Source organism: Phyllostomus discolor, chromosome X (assembly GCF_004126475.2).
Source record: "Phyllostomus discolor isolate MPI-MPIP mPhyDis1 chromosome X, mPhyDis1.pri.v3, whole genome shotgun sequence".
NCBI classification, from domain to species: domain Eukaryota; kingdom Metazoa; phylum Chordata; class Mammalia; order Chiroptera; family Phyllostomidae; genus Phyllostomus; species Phyllostomus discolor.
The window spans coordinates 32,184,100-32,198,551 of record NC_050198.1 but is presented as its reverse complement, the minus strand read 5'-3'; the positions used below and the strand labels follow the sequence as shown (position 1 = coordinate 32,198,551).

Genomic DNA, 14,452 nt, shown 5'->3' with positions numbered 1-14,452 from the left:
CAGTGCCCCAGTGGGCTTCTCGAGTCCCACGCAGACACACACAGCCACATACATTGACTTGCCAAATTGTACCCTGTGTCTCACCCACCACCCACCCCTGCCCCACCCTGAGCCCTGTGCCCCCATCCATGCCTCAGCTTAGACTACAGACAGTCCCTCATTTATTTGAGATCCAAGGCCCCAACCCTCAGTGTCCTCCCCAATAAACTGCAGCCAAGCTCCTACTTTCTGGATGTTTGCCCCAGATAAGGGTTGGGGTCAGGTGGGCAGGAGTCACCAAAGTAGGAAGGACTTGGCAGCAAACACAGAACAAGCACTTGGCCATAGCCTCCAACTCCCCAAATCCCTGCTGAAGCCTGGGGTGGGGGAGACGTCTGTCCAGAACCCCTCAGGTCTCACGGGCCCGCCCCAGGAGGCCTGCATTCTCCTGGCGAAGGGCCCGGTAGTCCTCTTGGATCTTCTCCAGGTTGCTGAGGGTCTTCTTGCCCATCTCCATCTCGATCTAAGGAACATGAATCACATCCCTTCAGCGAGCATGGCCTCTTTCCCAGCTCCTGCTCACCACCTCTGTTACAGGCACTCAGGGTCCTTCCTGGGCTCTTCCCACCCAACCTCCAACAATAGCCTGCTCTGTCCCACTGCCAGGCCTTTGCACGTGTTGTCCCTACACCTAAAGCGCTGTTTGCCATGTAGCATGATTACCCACCACATACTCAAGCTGAAGCCTCTGCCAGCGGCCCTGGGAGGCAGGCATAAGAACCATTGGGACAGACGCTGGAACTCAGATGCTGGCACTTGCCTGTTCCAGGTCAAGTGCATGGCTAACAGGTAAGGCAGAGTCTCCAGCCATAAGCTGTGTCTGGTTCAATAGCCTGTCTTGGCACAAACCAGGGAACTGTCCCCTGGCCCGCCTTGGTTTCCCCTCCCACCCCTAGGCCTCACCTGCTCCTCAAGGTCTCGAACCTCCCGCATGATAGTGCCCGTGTCCTCAATGGTTTGGATGAGCTGACTGCAGTTCTGGGGACAGCAGGAAGAAAAAACTTGCACTCCAAACTGGCTCCTCCCCAGGCAGCCCCTGAGGCATGCTTCCCCCCTCACCTCATGCAAGGCAGCTAGATACTTGTAGGCCTTCCGAACAGCATCATCCTTCTTGGCATCCTGACCAGACAGAAAGGACCTCAAATGTATCAGTGGGGTGCCCCTACCCCTACCCCCCTGTACACCACCTCCAGGAACCCGCAAGGCCACCCTCTTCCACCCCCATGACTTCATCCTCCATGGAGCAAAGCCAGACCCCAGCATCAGTGTACCTACAAGTCTCACACAGGGCCCAGGCCCAAGTCAGCGCATGACCAGATGGGCAGGCAGCAGCCCAGCCCCACACCACCCCTCTATCTGGCCCCGTCTGCCTCACACCTTGAACACAAGTTCATCAGTCACCGCAAATGTCCGGTCCAGCTTCCCAGTCAGAGAGTTGATTTCCTTCTGAAGCTCCTTTGTGTCAGACAAGATCTGGCAGAGATCAGGGCCATGAGCCTATGTCTGGGGTGAGACGGCTGACCTACTAAGGGCATTCATGTGCATGCACTCACATCCAGACAGGGCCTATGTCACTGTGTGAGGGTTGGCCTGAGTGGACTGTGTGGGACTGTTCTGGGTCACTGTGTGGCCAGATAGCTTTGCCTATCAGAGGGTCTGAGGTCCTTGTGTGGCCATGCTATACATATCTGCCCTTTGGACATGTCTGCCCATATGGCCCTCCCTCTAAGACCACAGCAGCATACCTTAGTGATCTCTTCCTTCTGCTTCCGGATGTTGCCCACAATCTCCAGGATACGCTGGGTATAGGCCAGCCTGGACACATCTCTGGGTAGGGTTTCCAGCTCAGACACCTAAGTAGAGACACAGCAGACACTCCCCCAGGACCCATACCTGACGTACTCTGAACCACCCAGAGCCCTGGCATGGGCCTTACCAGCTGTTTATAGACCTCCTCTTTCCTGCGGGCCTCTTCAGCAGCTGCCCGAACACTCTGGTGCAGCTCTTGAATCTCTGCCAGCCGTCGAGAAGATTCCAGCTGCCAGGACCCCATGGGTACAGGGCAGTGAACAAAGCACAGGGATGGCCCCCTAGGAAGATACCAAACCTTCCCTAACCACAGCCCAGGACCCCACCACCTACCTCTCTGCAATCCTGGAGCTTTCGTAGATGGCGGTATTCAGCAAGGAGTGGGACCCGGTGCTTTTCCCACTGGCCCGCCAAATGGATGACCCGCTGGGCACTGCTCTCTACCACAAGCTGGGAATGGTGGTAGGAGGGTACATGTCATATAGGCTGGGCCCTTCCACCTCTGACCCTCCTGGTCCAGCCCCAGTACCAGCCCTACCTGCAGCTTGGCAAGGTTGGCAACCCCGTCTGGCAGCAGCTCCACCGCCCGGCTCTTTAGGCGCAGGGCCTGCTCCCTCTCCGATGTGCTAAGTTCACTCTGCCGACACTTGGCCTCCACCTGGTACCCCAGGACTCTCAATATCAATCAGTGGGGGAGCTCAATACCCACCACAGGCTCCCAGCCCACACTGAGCCTGGAAAGCCCTGGCCTAGCCCAAGTTCCCACAGATGATGACATACCCCTCCAGCCCCTATGGGCTTCTTTATTTCCCCTCTATGGGCTTCTTGACCCCCTCCTGATATTGACAGAGACCTATAAGCATCAGTGGGTACCCAGAAGCCCCTATGATGTCTCCACTTCCACACTTACCCCCAGAAGCCCTGGTAAACCCCACAAGCTCTTGCCTGTACAGACCCACAATGCCCCACTGATGCCTAGAAATGCCCACAAACCTCCTGAATCTCACAGACACCCACAAGGCCTGACTAATGCCCACAGGCACCTTTCACCCCTATAGGTCCACGAAGCGCTGCAACCATACATCCCCCTGACACCCCCACTGATTCTCCTGAACTCTCAAGAACCCCACATAACCCCCAAAGGCCCTCATGAACCCTTCTGACATCTGCAGACCTCTACAGAGTACCTCTCATCCTTCTCAAGTCCCCCAAAGCCCTCTAGGCCAGACTTGTGACCTGACCCCAGATGGCATCCCCTCTACCACCCCCACCTGCGCAAGGCTGATTCCCAGGGTCTTCATGTTGGCTTCAACCTCTTCAATGTTGCGGTTCACTCCCTCTAGCTGCTCCTGAAGGGCCTCCAGCTCCTGCTCTTGAGCTGCCCATGTGTCCTGAGAGGAACAGGACAGTCAGGGTGGGAATGTCAGGCCCAGTAGACAGGCAAGGGCCCAGGACACCCCTCACTGCTCCACTCACCTGTTCAGGCCACCGGGAAGTGGCTGGCACATCTGACACCTGGGCTGCCTGGGCCTTGGGCTCCTGGAGGAGGGAGAGGGGAGCATCCTCACTGTCAAAGAAGGCCTTGCCCCTCATAGCCCAGCCTAAACATCCCCAAAAGTACCCTTCTAGCACCGTACCTATGCCCACTCAACTGCTAATGACTACCGGGCTATGACTATATGAGGATCAAAGAAATCTATGTGGCCTCGGACTAGAATGTTTGCTCATAAAGAAACCTCCCTGATCCTGACAGCTTCTGCTTGCCTGGCCCACCTATGAAGCCCCAACTTTCCATGAGAAGGATGAGTGCCCCTCTGGGTGACCATCCAAGGAAAGATATACCCAGAGGAAATTTCCTGAGGAAGCTTGGAGTTTGCACAATGAACACTCCTCTACCCTTACATGGTTCCCATCCCTCTACTCTTTCTCCATTGAAGTCTCTGAGAAGTCAGTGGACCCCTCTGGATACTAGCCCCTAGTGGGGAGAGGCCATACCTGGTGGGAACATAGGCACCTGTGTGGATAAAGTATGGTGTTTATACATAAAGCAACCCTCCAAGACAGTCTTGGCCCCATCAACATGCCAAATATCCATGCATGCCCACCCACCAGACAGAAGGTGAACTTCTCTGAATGTGTGAAGCGAGAGCCCTTAGGAACACCAGTTCTGGTCCCAGCACCCCAGGACTGCAGCAGCTCTCCTAGGTCTCGGGCTTGAGGAGAGGGACCCAACTGGCCCCACATCTGACACAGATACTCAGCCAGGTGCTTCTGAAGCCTCTGCCTCTGAGCCCGAGTATCCTCCTGAAAACAGAGGGTAAGATAAAAGGGTCAGGTCTAGAGGCCTCCTCATCACCCCAGACCCTGCCTCCTCCAGGGAGCCACATGACAAGGTGCTACTGACAAATCACACCCTCCAGCCTCTCCCACCAAGGGGGCACTGGATTTGCTCTCTTGGCCCATCAGTTTGGGAGTTCCCCCAGTACAAGGTCACCTCCTCATCATAGCCACGTTTCACCTACTCACTCCTCATACTAGAGGAAAATGTGGGAAGGTGAAGCAGTTAGCCTGCAGCCCCCAAATCAGAGAATGACACAGAGGAATATGTGGAGACAGAGCAGACACAGAGTCAGAGGTGCTGAGCAAAGGAGGTGGAGGCAGAGAGTGGAAGTGAGAGAGAGATACAAGAACAGGAGCGGTTTGGGGACAACAGAGGAAATCTGATTATGAATGGTGGTAAGAGATCATTGCTAATTTTGTGAAGTGTGAAACAGCCCAGGGGTTACATTAAAAAGTGAATGTCCTTATGAGTTAAGAGACATATGCTTAAGCATTCAGAGTTGAAATGACATGTCTGGGATTTGCTTTAAAGTGAAACTGAAAAAAAGTTGGGGGAGACTAGATGAAGAAAGATTAGCACAATGTTTGTAGTTGAAGGTGGGTGACAGGTACATAGGACTCAGAACATTATGTCTACTTCTGTGTTTGAAATTTTCTGTAAGTTTAAAAAAGACAGAAATAAAGATAGAACGCATGACAGTGGGGGTGTGGGGCGAGACAGTAAGACAGTTGCAGAGATGGGCAGAGGGGACAGATACAGGTAGACAGAGTGGCAGAGACACAGCACAGAAATGAGGAGACAGAGGGGTGAGAAACAGGGGCAGCAAAACCACAGAATGAGAAAGTGGCCAGAAGAAATAATGCAGATATCTTGAGACAGAAGAAATAAGCATTACAGACAATGGCAGAGACAGAGAAAGAGTGGCAGCCTCAGGGGTGGAAAGAAGGTAGGAGAAACAGGGAGGATGGAAGGACATCCTGATTGTTCTGGCTGCTAGGATTCTCATGCATGTTTTCCAGTCAAACACACACAGCACTACTGCCACCCATGTCTTAAAACAGAAAATTGAGATTGTGATGATATTGACTTGTCCAAAGTCCACAGCCTTTCTGACTCCAATGTTCTTGCAGGCAGGGAGCCAAGTAGATGCATGCAGAGGGGAGATGATGAAAGAGAGAGACAAAGTGGGAAAAGGAGAAGGGCAGAGGACCAATGGGAGATAGAATGGGAGCAGAGATGAACAGAGACCTCCACAGCAGGGAGCCAAGCATTGGGCAGCACCTGGGTAGGAAGGCGGGATGTCCTGTGGACCCAGTCCTTGTCACCAGGGTGGTCCTGGCCTGTGTGCTGGCAGAGCTGAATAGCATGGCATTCGAGGAGCGAGGCCACCCTCCCAGCAGGATGAGGTGCCTGGGTTGGGGCTGGTAGTAACAGGGAACTTGCCTGGAACTCTCGGGACTCTGGAAGCAGGAACAGAGTCAAACAGCCCTCCCACCTCACCACGCACCTCTACCTTTCTCCTCAGCACCTCCCCACCGCCCCACACTCACCTCCTCTGGAACTCAACTCAGGCATGAACAGTCTACTGGCATGGAAAGGCTTCTGGGGGGCTGAGCCCTGGTGGGAAAGCAGAATCAGAGCCTCTAGAATGAATTGTGATGGAGAGCACTGGTAGGAGGGGGCCAAAAACCTGAGTACCCAGATGGGGACAAGGAAAGCGAGGTAAAAACAAGCAAAGATCAACATGTGTTGGGGGGTCCCACCTGGAGGTGCTGCAGCTTAGGAGTGCGAAGGAGGGGTGGAACCCAGGGCAGGGCCAGCTGGTCCCTAATGTGGCTCCCAATAGCTCGGAGAAGGATAGCTGAGTCACCTATGGGGGGAGAGGAGGGAGTGTCAATCAGGTGACAATGCCACAACTCCAAAAATACAGACTATGGGAAAATAGCCATCTCTCCCTGACCCCCTCCCAGAGATACATATCTATCTAGCTATCAAACTCACACCCAGTCATTCAATAAACATTTACTGAGTACCTACTATGTGCCAGACACTACTCTAGACTCTCAGGCTATCTCAGTGAACAAAGTGATAAAGATCCTGCTCTCCTGGGGTCAGCAGGCTGGTAGAGGAGATCATGACTAATGTCAAAAGGATGATACAGAGAACTGTCAGGTAGTGATAGGAAAGGAGGATAAGGACTGTTGAGAGAAGGATGTCATTTTAAACAAGGCAGTCCATGACAGGCCTCCCTGAGGTGACATGTGACCAGAAACCAAGAGACTATCTCAGGGGATAATAATCAACAAATACAAAGGCCCTGGTGCTGGAGTGCACCTGGCATATGTGAGGGGCATCGAGGAGGCCAGAGGCAGTGGAGTAGGTGAGGGGGAACAGGGCAAGAGGTGAGACAGAGAGGGCTCTCCCAGCACCAACCCACCACCTGGTTCAGCCCAAGTCCCAGTCCCTTCCCCCTGCTCTGCATCCCCTCTCCCAACTCCAATCCTCCCACCTAGGTCTTCTGAAGACACCTCCTATCTGGCAACCTCTTTACCATTTCTACCTCTCTCAGCCCCTATAACACCCAGGAATGCCACCCTCTCCTTTTTCCCTCACCATGCCCCAGGTACCCCATACCTGCAGGCTGGTCTGCATCCTCAGAGGCATCGGTAGGTAGACGCTCAGCCAAGAAGAGAAGCAGGTCCCGGAGATCAGGCTCACTGGGGTAGAGGAAGTTCTGATAGCCAAGCTCCAAAGGATAGCCCAGGTCCTGGGGGTTCGGGAGGGGGCCCCTATCAACCAGGCAGGCAGGCTCCTCCTGCCCTGGGAGCCCTGGGCCTAGACCCTAAATGCTCCCACTCTCTTACCAACCAGCACCCTCCAAACCTCTCCTTGGCTACCCAAGGCCTCTAGGCCTCTGCAGGAGGAGCCACAAAGTGATTCTAGTCAATGTTACAGAGAGCAAGAAATAAGATTAAAGGTCTAGACTTTCTAACTATGGCTCAAAATCCAAAGACAATAAAAGAGAAAATGGGTATTTCTGAATACATGAAAAGAAATAAAGATTTCAAAGAGTAAGCCAAGTCAAAAGAGTAATGACAAGCTGGGAAAAAATATTTGGAACTCATACCACAGTAAATAAAGTGCTTAAAATTAAACAAGCAAAAAAGATCAACAATGCAACAGAAAAATAGGCAAGAACAAAGTTTAATGAAAAAAAATGAAAAAATCCCTTAAACATATGGAAATATGTCCAACCTTGCTTAAAAGAGAGACATGAATTAAAGGAACACTGAGACTTCACACAAGCATCAGCAATCCGGGACAACCTGACGCTACTCCTAGGGTGCACACTGGGAGGAAGATACTATCACTCAGCAGTGTTCCTGCCCCAAACCTGAATCTACTCATGAGAACACACTCAGAGCAATTCAGACTGTGGGGCATTTCAGGAAACAATCTGCCTGACCACTTCAAAAACATTTGTCATCAGAAAAGAAACAAAGAAACAAAAACAAAGGAGGACTGTTGATATTTAAGATTACAGATGTAACAATGAAATAAAACATAATCCTTGATTAGACTCTGCGGTTTAAAAAAATAACCATAAAAGATACTTTTGTTACAACTGGGGAAATCTAACCACTACTAGACCTTAGATTCTATTAAATTGCATGGATGTGATCATAGTATTTGTGGTTATGATAGAGAATGTCTTTTTGCTTAGCAGAGGCATATTCAGTTTTAGGTATGAAATGTCATGATGTAAGCCACTTTCAAATGCCTCAGCAAAAGAGTGTGTATGTATATATGTATATGTAGGTGTGTATATGTGTGTGTATATGTTTATAGAGAGAGAAAAGAAAGGAGCAAAATGTTACAATGCAGGAAGCTTAGGAGAAGGGTAAAGAGGTATTCACTGTTCTATTTTCTTTTTTTTTTTTACACTTGAAAATTTTTTCAAGGTACAAAGCTGGGGAGGGAAAAACTACACTGACATACCATTTCTTACCTACTGAATGGGGAAAAAATCTAAAAATCTGACAATACACTCAGTGGGAGAGGGTGTGAAGAAACAGGCATTCTCTCATACACTGTTGGTGGGAATGCAAAATTAAAATCCCAGTGAGGGTGAACTGACAAACTCTAACCAAACTACACATGCATTTATCCTTCCATCTAGCAATCCTACTTCTAAGAGTTTACCATGAAGATATGCCTCCAACAATTTAAGAATATATATGCACAAGATTATTCATTACATTATTCTTTGCAAAATGTTAGAAACTCCCTATATGTCCAAGCATAGAGGAATGGTTGAATAAACTGTGGTACATACATACAATGGACTGCTATACAGCTGTAAGAAGGAAAAATATTAAGATCTCTACTATTTGATATGAAATGATTTCCAGGATATACGTTTACATTTAAAAAATGCTAAGAAACTAGGTATATGCTTTCTTTTGTATAAGAATTAGGGAAATAGAATATATATTCACATTTGCTTATATCTGCATTTAAAAAAATAAAAAGATGCACAAGAAACTAATCAAAGTAATTCCCTTATAGCAGACAGGTAGGGGTAATGGGGTGAATGGTTGGGTATGTAAGACATCTCAAAGTATCATACTATTTCTGTCACACCATGGCGATCTCTTCTACTGTCTTAGTAGTAGTTAATTACCCTTTATGTAGTTCACGATTTTTTATATTAAGATATCCCTGTTTAAAGTATTGCTGGGGTTTCTGCCTCTAGACTGGAACCTGATTAATAAAATAATCTACCCAAAACAATAAGTACTTTCTAAAAAAGAGATTACAAGCTTTGGAGTAAAAAAAAAATATCGCAGTTGAAATCCAGTCTGTGCCACTTACTGGCTATAGGCCTTGGACTGGTTATTTAACACCTAGAAGCTCAGTTTTCTAGCTGTAAAATAGAGCTGATAGTTCTTTCCCTGTGTGGCTGCTTTAGGGGGTAGACATGCCCACCAGGGTTCTGGATAGGGACTGAAAAATGGGCCCAGAAATAAAGCCTTTTTGTGCCAGAGTTGCTGTTGGTCTGAAGCTGCTGTTGGATTCTGAAATCAGACTTCCTTAATTCATATCTAAGTTTTGCCTCTTACCAACTGTGTGACCTCAGGCAAATCACTTAACCTCTCTGTGCTTCACTTTCCTCATCTGAAAAAAAAAAGGATATCAACAATACCTACCTCAGAAAGTTGTCATGAGAATTAAATGAGTTTAACACCATTATACTTCAGTGCCTAGCACAAAGTATACACTCAGAAAACATCATTATTATACACATATGTGTGTACTGGTTCACAACATAAGATATATTTATTTTGGAGGGCCACAGTCAAAAAAGTGTGAAAACCACTGGCTTTTAAGCTACTTTACTTTGAGTTTTTTCCGACACCTGCAATCAAAGAGTTGTGACTGATACAGAAACTCATTCCAGGGCTGGGGTGTGTGAAGTGACAGTCATCAAAAAACGGAGGTGGCTGAGTTGCAGAAAAGTGGTGGCAGGAATAGGGCATAGGAACAGGCAGACGCCAGAGGGTGGCAGTGCTGAGCCAAGGTGGGCTCCAGGGGCATCACACAGCTGGATCAAGAGATAACCTTTCTGCTTGCTGCGGACACACTGAGTGAGGCTCAGGGGCCAGACCATCCCACAAACTGAACTCTTGATCACTGAAAAAGCCATACTCTCAATCCCACACTAAACTTAGTGTGAGCAAAAGTAGGTCAACATCAAGTCCAGTGGGAGTCAGCACTGAGAGAAGACAGGAACAGACAACTGGGGAAGCCGGACTCCCCAGAGTTTCCTTAACATCTCCCACTACACACTCTCCTTGCCAAACAGAGGACATAACTTCCCCTGTTATCGAGTGCCATCCTTCAGAATACAGCCCTGGGCCCGGGGACAGACTGTCTGCCTCATAATGCTACCAAGACCCCCAGCCAGAAGAACTTGAGAACTCCTGAGAGATAAGTGAGCCTGAGAACTAAGGGATGGGCAGAGCTCTGAGGCTGACTGATAAGAGACAGACACTGCACAAGTAAGGTCCAAATTCAAGAAACCTGACCATGCTGTCTCCTAGGTCTATGTGGGAGCATTCACTGTAGTTCCTCTATTGGCCCTCTACCACCATATACTGGGTATACCTCACATTCATTCTGTAGCCACAGGTTGCGGGAATGCAAGCAGCCAAACCAGGCCTACCCGATAAGTAATGCCACTTACACAAAGCTTATTATAATCCAGCTTCTCATATAGTAACACATTTTTAATCCTTATAGCAGCTCTGTGAGGTAGATATAATTCTTACACCCATTATACACATAAGGAAACTTAGGCCAAAGGAAATTGAGAGACTGGCCTAAAGTGACCAAGCTAGTGAACCAGGAGAAATGACCTTACTGGGAGCCCTTGGATTAGTAATGGGACACAGATCTGTACTGAAAAGGTGTGTACATCAGAAGGCACATTATCCAGATGGAGACAGTTTTGGAATTATTCTCATGAGAGGCAGGATGTGTGTGGCTGCCACTGGGCAAAGTGCAGTGTTAGTGCAGATCCACTGTCTTCAGTTAACAACCACATCTTCCTTTGCGTAATTGTCCCTCCCCGTACTCCACATGACCCCAAGCAGCCAATCATAGTACCCTACAAATGACCAGGTGATCAGGCTGGGCCAATCAGAATACACAGTGGTTAATTTAGGAATGACCCAGAGAACCAAGCAGGGCCTTTTCTGAAACTGAGAAATGGATACTATAGGGGAAAATTATTGGTGCTAAACTGAAAATGCAGGAGCCAAGGGCAGCCCAGGCACAAACTGGATCAACTCTTTTAATGCTCATAACAACCTGAATTTTATCACTTCAGTTTCACAGATAAGGAAATTAAGGTCCACAAGGGTTAGGGTCCCAGTTAGCAAGTGGTGCTGTGAGGATGTGAACTAGTCAGGCAGTTTGACCAGAGAGCCAGCAGCCTTCATGCTAAGTAAGCCACAAAGGGAGGTGGCAGAGAGGAAAGGCAAGAGTTTCAAAGGAGCTTGGTGACTTTGTGAAGGAGGAAGGAAGAGGCTGTGTGCACTGGGAGGAGGGCACTTACCATGCAGGCCTGAGCCAGGCTCATGGCCAGGCGGAAACGAGAAGACATGGCGAGAGGCAGCAGGGGGCTGAGGCCAGAGCCCACAGCAGGGTTGATCACACGCAGGCAGCAGACAACAGCTTCTACAACCAGCTCAGTGGTAAAGGCTCGCAGGGTCTGCACTTCTGGAGGAACTGCCCTGAAGAAAAAAGGGACAAGCTCAGTGTGGGGAGCAGTCAGAAAACAGGGATCAGGCTGGGCTGGGCTGCCTTCTGAAAGCCCTAGAACTGAAGTGAGGATGAGGAGAATGTCCACAGTTCAGACAGGTCCTGGGTGCTGATAAATGTTATTTCCACTCAGAAAACTAAGAACTGAGGATGTCTTCAGGTCCTAAGAACTTGGTGTAGGAGAACAGCCAATGGAAGGGAGCTGAGTTGAGAAAATCTCAAATTTCCCTATGCCTAAAGGCTCCAAATTTCTGGGGTCTGGGAAGGGCAAAGGGCCTATTGTGACATGATCTCTGATATTCTGTGTCCCCAGATATCATGTTCCCTTAATGTCAGGGGCCCCTAGATATTAAGCTGCTTGGGTTTTGAGACTATATGTTAGGAGGTTGGGGTTTTCAGAATTTCCAAATGTCAGAATCCCTGAATTCAATATCTCTATATTAGGTGTATGTTAAGACCACCTAGTTTCTAGCAATCCAGAAATCAAATTCCCTACATGTTGGTATCCTGGGTTTTTAGGGCCCTCGAATGCAGGAGTCCAATGTGTCTGGGTCACCCAGCATTGAGTCCACCAGCTTTTAGGGTCCTGGGGTTTTAAAATCTCCAGGTGTTGAGAAACTGGGTTTGAACGTTCCCAAATATCCAGTCCCATGATTTTTTTCTGGAGTCCCTGAGTGCTAGGGCCCTGGGGTTTTAAGTTCCCTGGTTCTCAGGATACAGGTATCTTAAAATCTCCAGGTATCAGGGTCCCAGTGTAGTGAACTCAAGATCCACAGATTTCAGAGTCACGGGTCTTGAAGTTCCAAGGTTTTAACATCTCAAGGTGTCTGGATCCTTGACTTTGGGGTTTTCCAAATGTCGAGTTTGGGAGGCCCCTAAATGTCAGTGTGTGTGTGTGTGTGTGTGTGTGTGTGTGCGCGCGCGCGCGTGTAAGGGGAATGGGGGTTTAGGATCCTGCAAGTTGGATCCCTGGATGTCAAGGTCCAGAGTTTTAAGGTTCCCGGGTGACTGGGTCCGGAGTTTTGGAGTCCCGGATATGGGCATTCCGGGGTGGGCGGGGGCTGTGTCCTTACGTGCCGGCCTGGCGCAGGGAATGGATGAGAATTCGGTCTGCCTCCTCCATGGTGAAGCTATGTCCGGGTCTGGGGCTGGGTCCGGGGCCGGGTCCAAGCGAGCGAACAAGGGAGGCGCAGCTGTTGAAACCCAGCTCCGCGCCCCTGTCCAAGGAGTGTCACGGGCTGCCACCGGAGAGCCGGGAAGTGTAGTTTCGACAGCGAGTGCAGTGCGTCCTGGTGCGGATGTGAGCGCAGGCGTGGATTAGCAATGACTGCTAGGAGTTGTAGTTCTTCCGCCTACATTCCGGTGGGCACTTCCAAGCGTGCAACGAAATAATCTTGTGTATGTGCGCGCGCATGTGTGTTTTGCGTGTGTGTGTGTGTGTGTGTGTGTGTTGGGAGGGCGGGACAGAGAGTGACTTCTTGACTCATTCATATAAGGCGGCATTCATCTTCTAGACTGTAGAAGTGCACAGACAAAGGGGCTTTAGCACAAAGTGTCTAGGGTTGAGTCTCAGCTCTTTTGCTCAAGTGTTTAGCTCAGCTTGCTAGATGTGCAATAGTGGATAAGTTAAATAACTTCCCTGTTTTAGTTTCTTCATCTGTAAAATGGGGCTACAGTAGTCTCCCCACCCTCGTGCATGGTTTCACTTTCTGCTGTTCCAGTTTCCTGAGATTAACAGCCATCAGAAAATATTAAGTGGAAAATTCCAGAAATAAATAATTCATAAATTTTAAATTGCACGCCATTCTGAGTAGCATGGTGAACTCTTGGGCCACCCATCTCCGTCCCCCTCCCCTTCCCCTTCCCCGCCCACGTGAATCACCCCTTTATATGCTACTTGCCCATTAGTCACTTAGTAGCCTTCTCATTTTCAGAAACATTGTCGCAGCTTCGTACTGCTTGTGTTCAGGTAACCCTTATTTTATTTAATGATGGCCCCAAAGTGCAAGAGTAGCAATGCTGGGAATTAGGATATGCCAAAAAGAAAGCATAAAGTACTTGCTTTAAGTGAAAAGGTATGTATGCATAGGGGAAAAAACATAGTCTATCTAGGGTTCAGTACAATCTGTTCTTTCAGTCATACACTGAGGGTGTTGGAATGTACCTCCATGCGTAAGAGGGGAACTACTGTACCTGCTTCCTAGGATTAAAACAGAATTAACTCATGTAAAGCACGTTGTACTATGTGCCTGACACATAATAAAGAAAAGAGTATGTAAATTGTAGTTACTAAGTATCCATGCATTCAATAAATGCTGTTATACATATGTACACACTCCAAAGAATGATTACACAGTAACCATCCATACAACCATCATTCATTAAAAAGACCACCCTGTCTCCTCTGCTCAGTAGTGCCATATATGTCATAAATCATAAATTATGGGTAAGTATATATGGGGCTCAGGTTTGGAACTTTAATCTATTTTTAATTATTGTAGCTTTATAACAAGACAATATCTGATGTGGCAAATCCTCTCATCTTGTTCTTTATCAAATAATTTTGGCTTTTCTAGGTCCTTGTATATCGATATACATTTTAGAATCATTTTGTCAAATTCCACGAAAAAGACTTTTGAGATTTTGCTTGAGATTGCATTAAATCTCTAGATCATTTTGGGAAGAATTGACATCTTCACAATTTTGACTATTTCAATTAGTTAATTTAATATATCTGTCCACATATTTTGGTTCCTTTTAATCACTTGATAACATTTGATAATTTTTTGCATGGAGCTCTCACATGTATATTGTGTTAGATCTATTCCTATGTACTTCAAATTTCAGATAGTATTGGAAAAATTATATCATTTTTCCCATTCTAGTTTCTGACTGTTTTGTGCTGGTATATATTTTGTAAAAATATGTTTTAATCCA

The 14,452-nt window shown here is 48.1% G+C and overlaps 1 protein-coding gene across 2 annotated transcripts; it reads right to left on the bottom strand.

Moving 5' to 3' along the window:
- Nucleotides 1-144: 144 nt before the first annotated feature.
- CCDC22 (coiled-coil domain containing 22) lies at nucleotides 145-12,811 on the bottom strand. 2 transcript variants are annotated; one of them, XM_028522583.2, is made up of 17 exons: nucleotides 12,589-12,808; nucleotides 11,310-11,487; nucleotides 6,824-6,956; nucleotides 5,953-6,059; nucleotides 5,740-5,806; nucleotides 5,471-5,649; nucleotides 3,958-4,152; nucleotides 3,325-3,387; nucleotides 3,120-3,239; nucleotides 2,387-2,506; nucleotides 2,182-2,298; nucleotides 1,976-2,077; nucleotides 1,785-1,892; nucleotides 1,417-1,512; nucleotides 1,099-1,158; nucleotides 943-1,017; nucleotides 145-502 (listed from the first exon to the last, which is right to left on the bottom strand). In XM_028522583.2, exons 1-17 carry the CDS (start codon nucleotides 12,636-12,638, stop codon nucleotides 389-391), a joined length of 1,884 nt encoding a protein of 627 aa, XP_028378384.1. In that variant the 5' UTR covers nucleotides 12,639-12,808; the 3' UTR covers nucleotides 145-388. The 2 variants fall into 2 exon arrangements, with proteins under 2 accessions (XP_028378384.1, XP_035872875.1); XM_036016982.1 differs by lacking the exon at nucleotides 1,417-1,512 and having other exon boundaries at nucleotides 12,589-12,811.
- Between the last annotated feature and the right edge of the window lie 1,641 nt (nucleotides 12,812-14,452).

What these genes read in the sequence shown, in the direction of transcription:
- CCDC22 (XM_028522583.2), bottom strand. Translation starts at nt 12,638, where the DNA reads ATGGAGGAGGCAGACCGAATTCTCATCCATTCCCTGCGCCAGGCCGGC. An exon ending in TGAGTTGAGTTCCAGAGGAG is followed by an intron (nt 5,650 to 5,739) that starts GTGAGTGTGGGG and finishes TCCTGCTTCCAG; the next exon opens with AGTCCCGAGAGTTCCAGGCA. An exon ending in AGAAGGAAGAGATCACTAAG is followed by an intron (nt 1,513 to 1,784) that starts GTATGCTGCTGT and finishes GATCTCTGCCAG; the next exon opens with ATCTTGTCTGACACAAAGGA.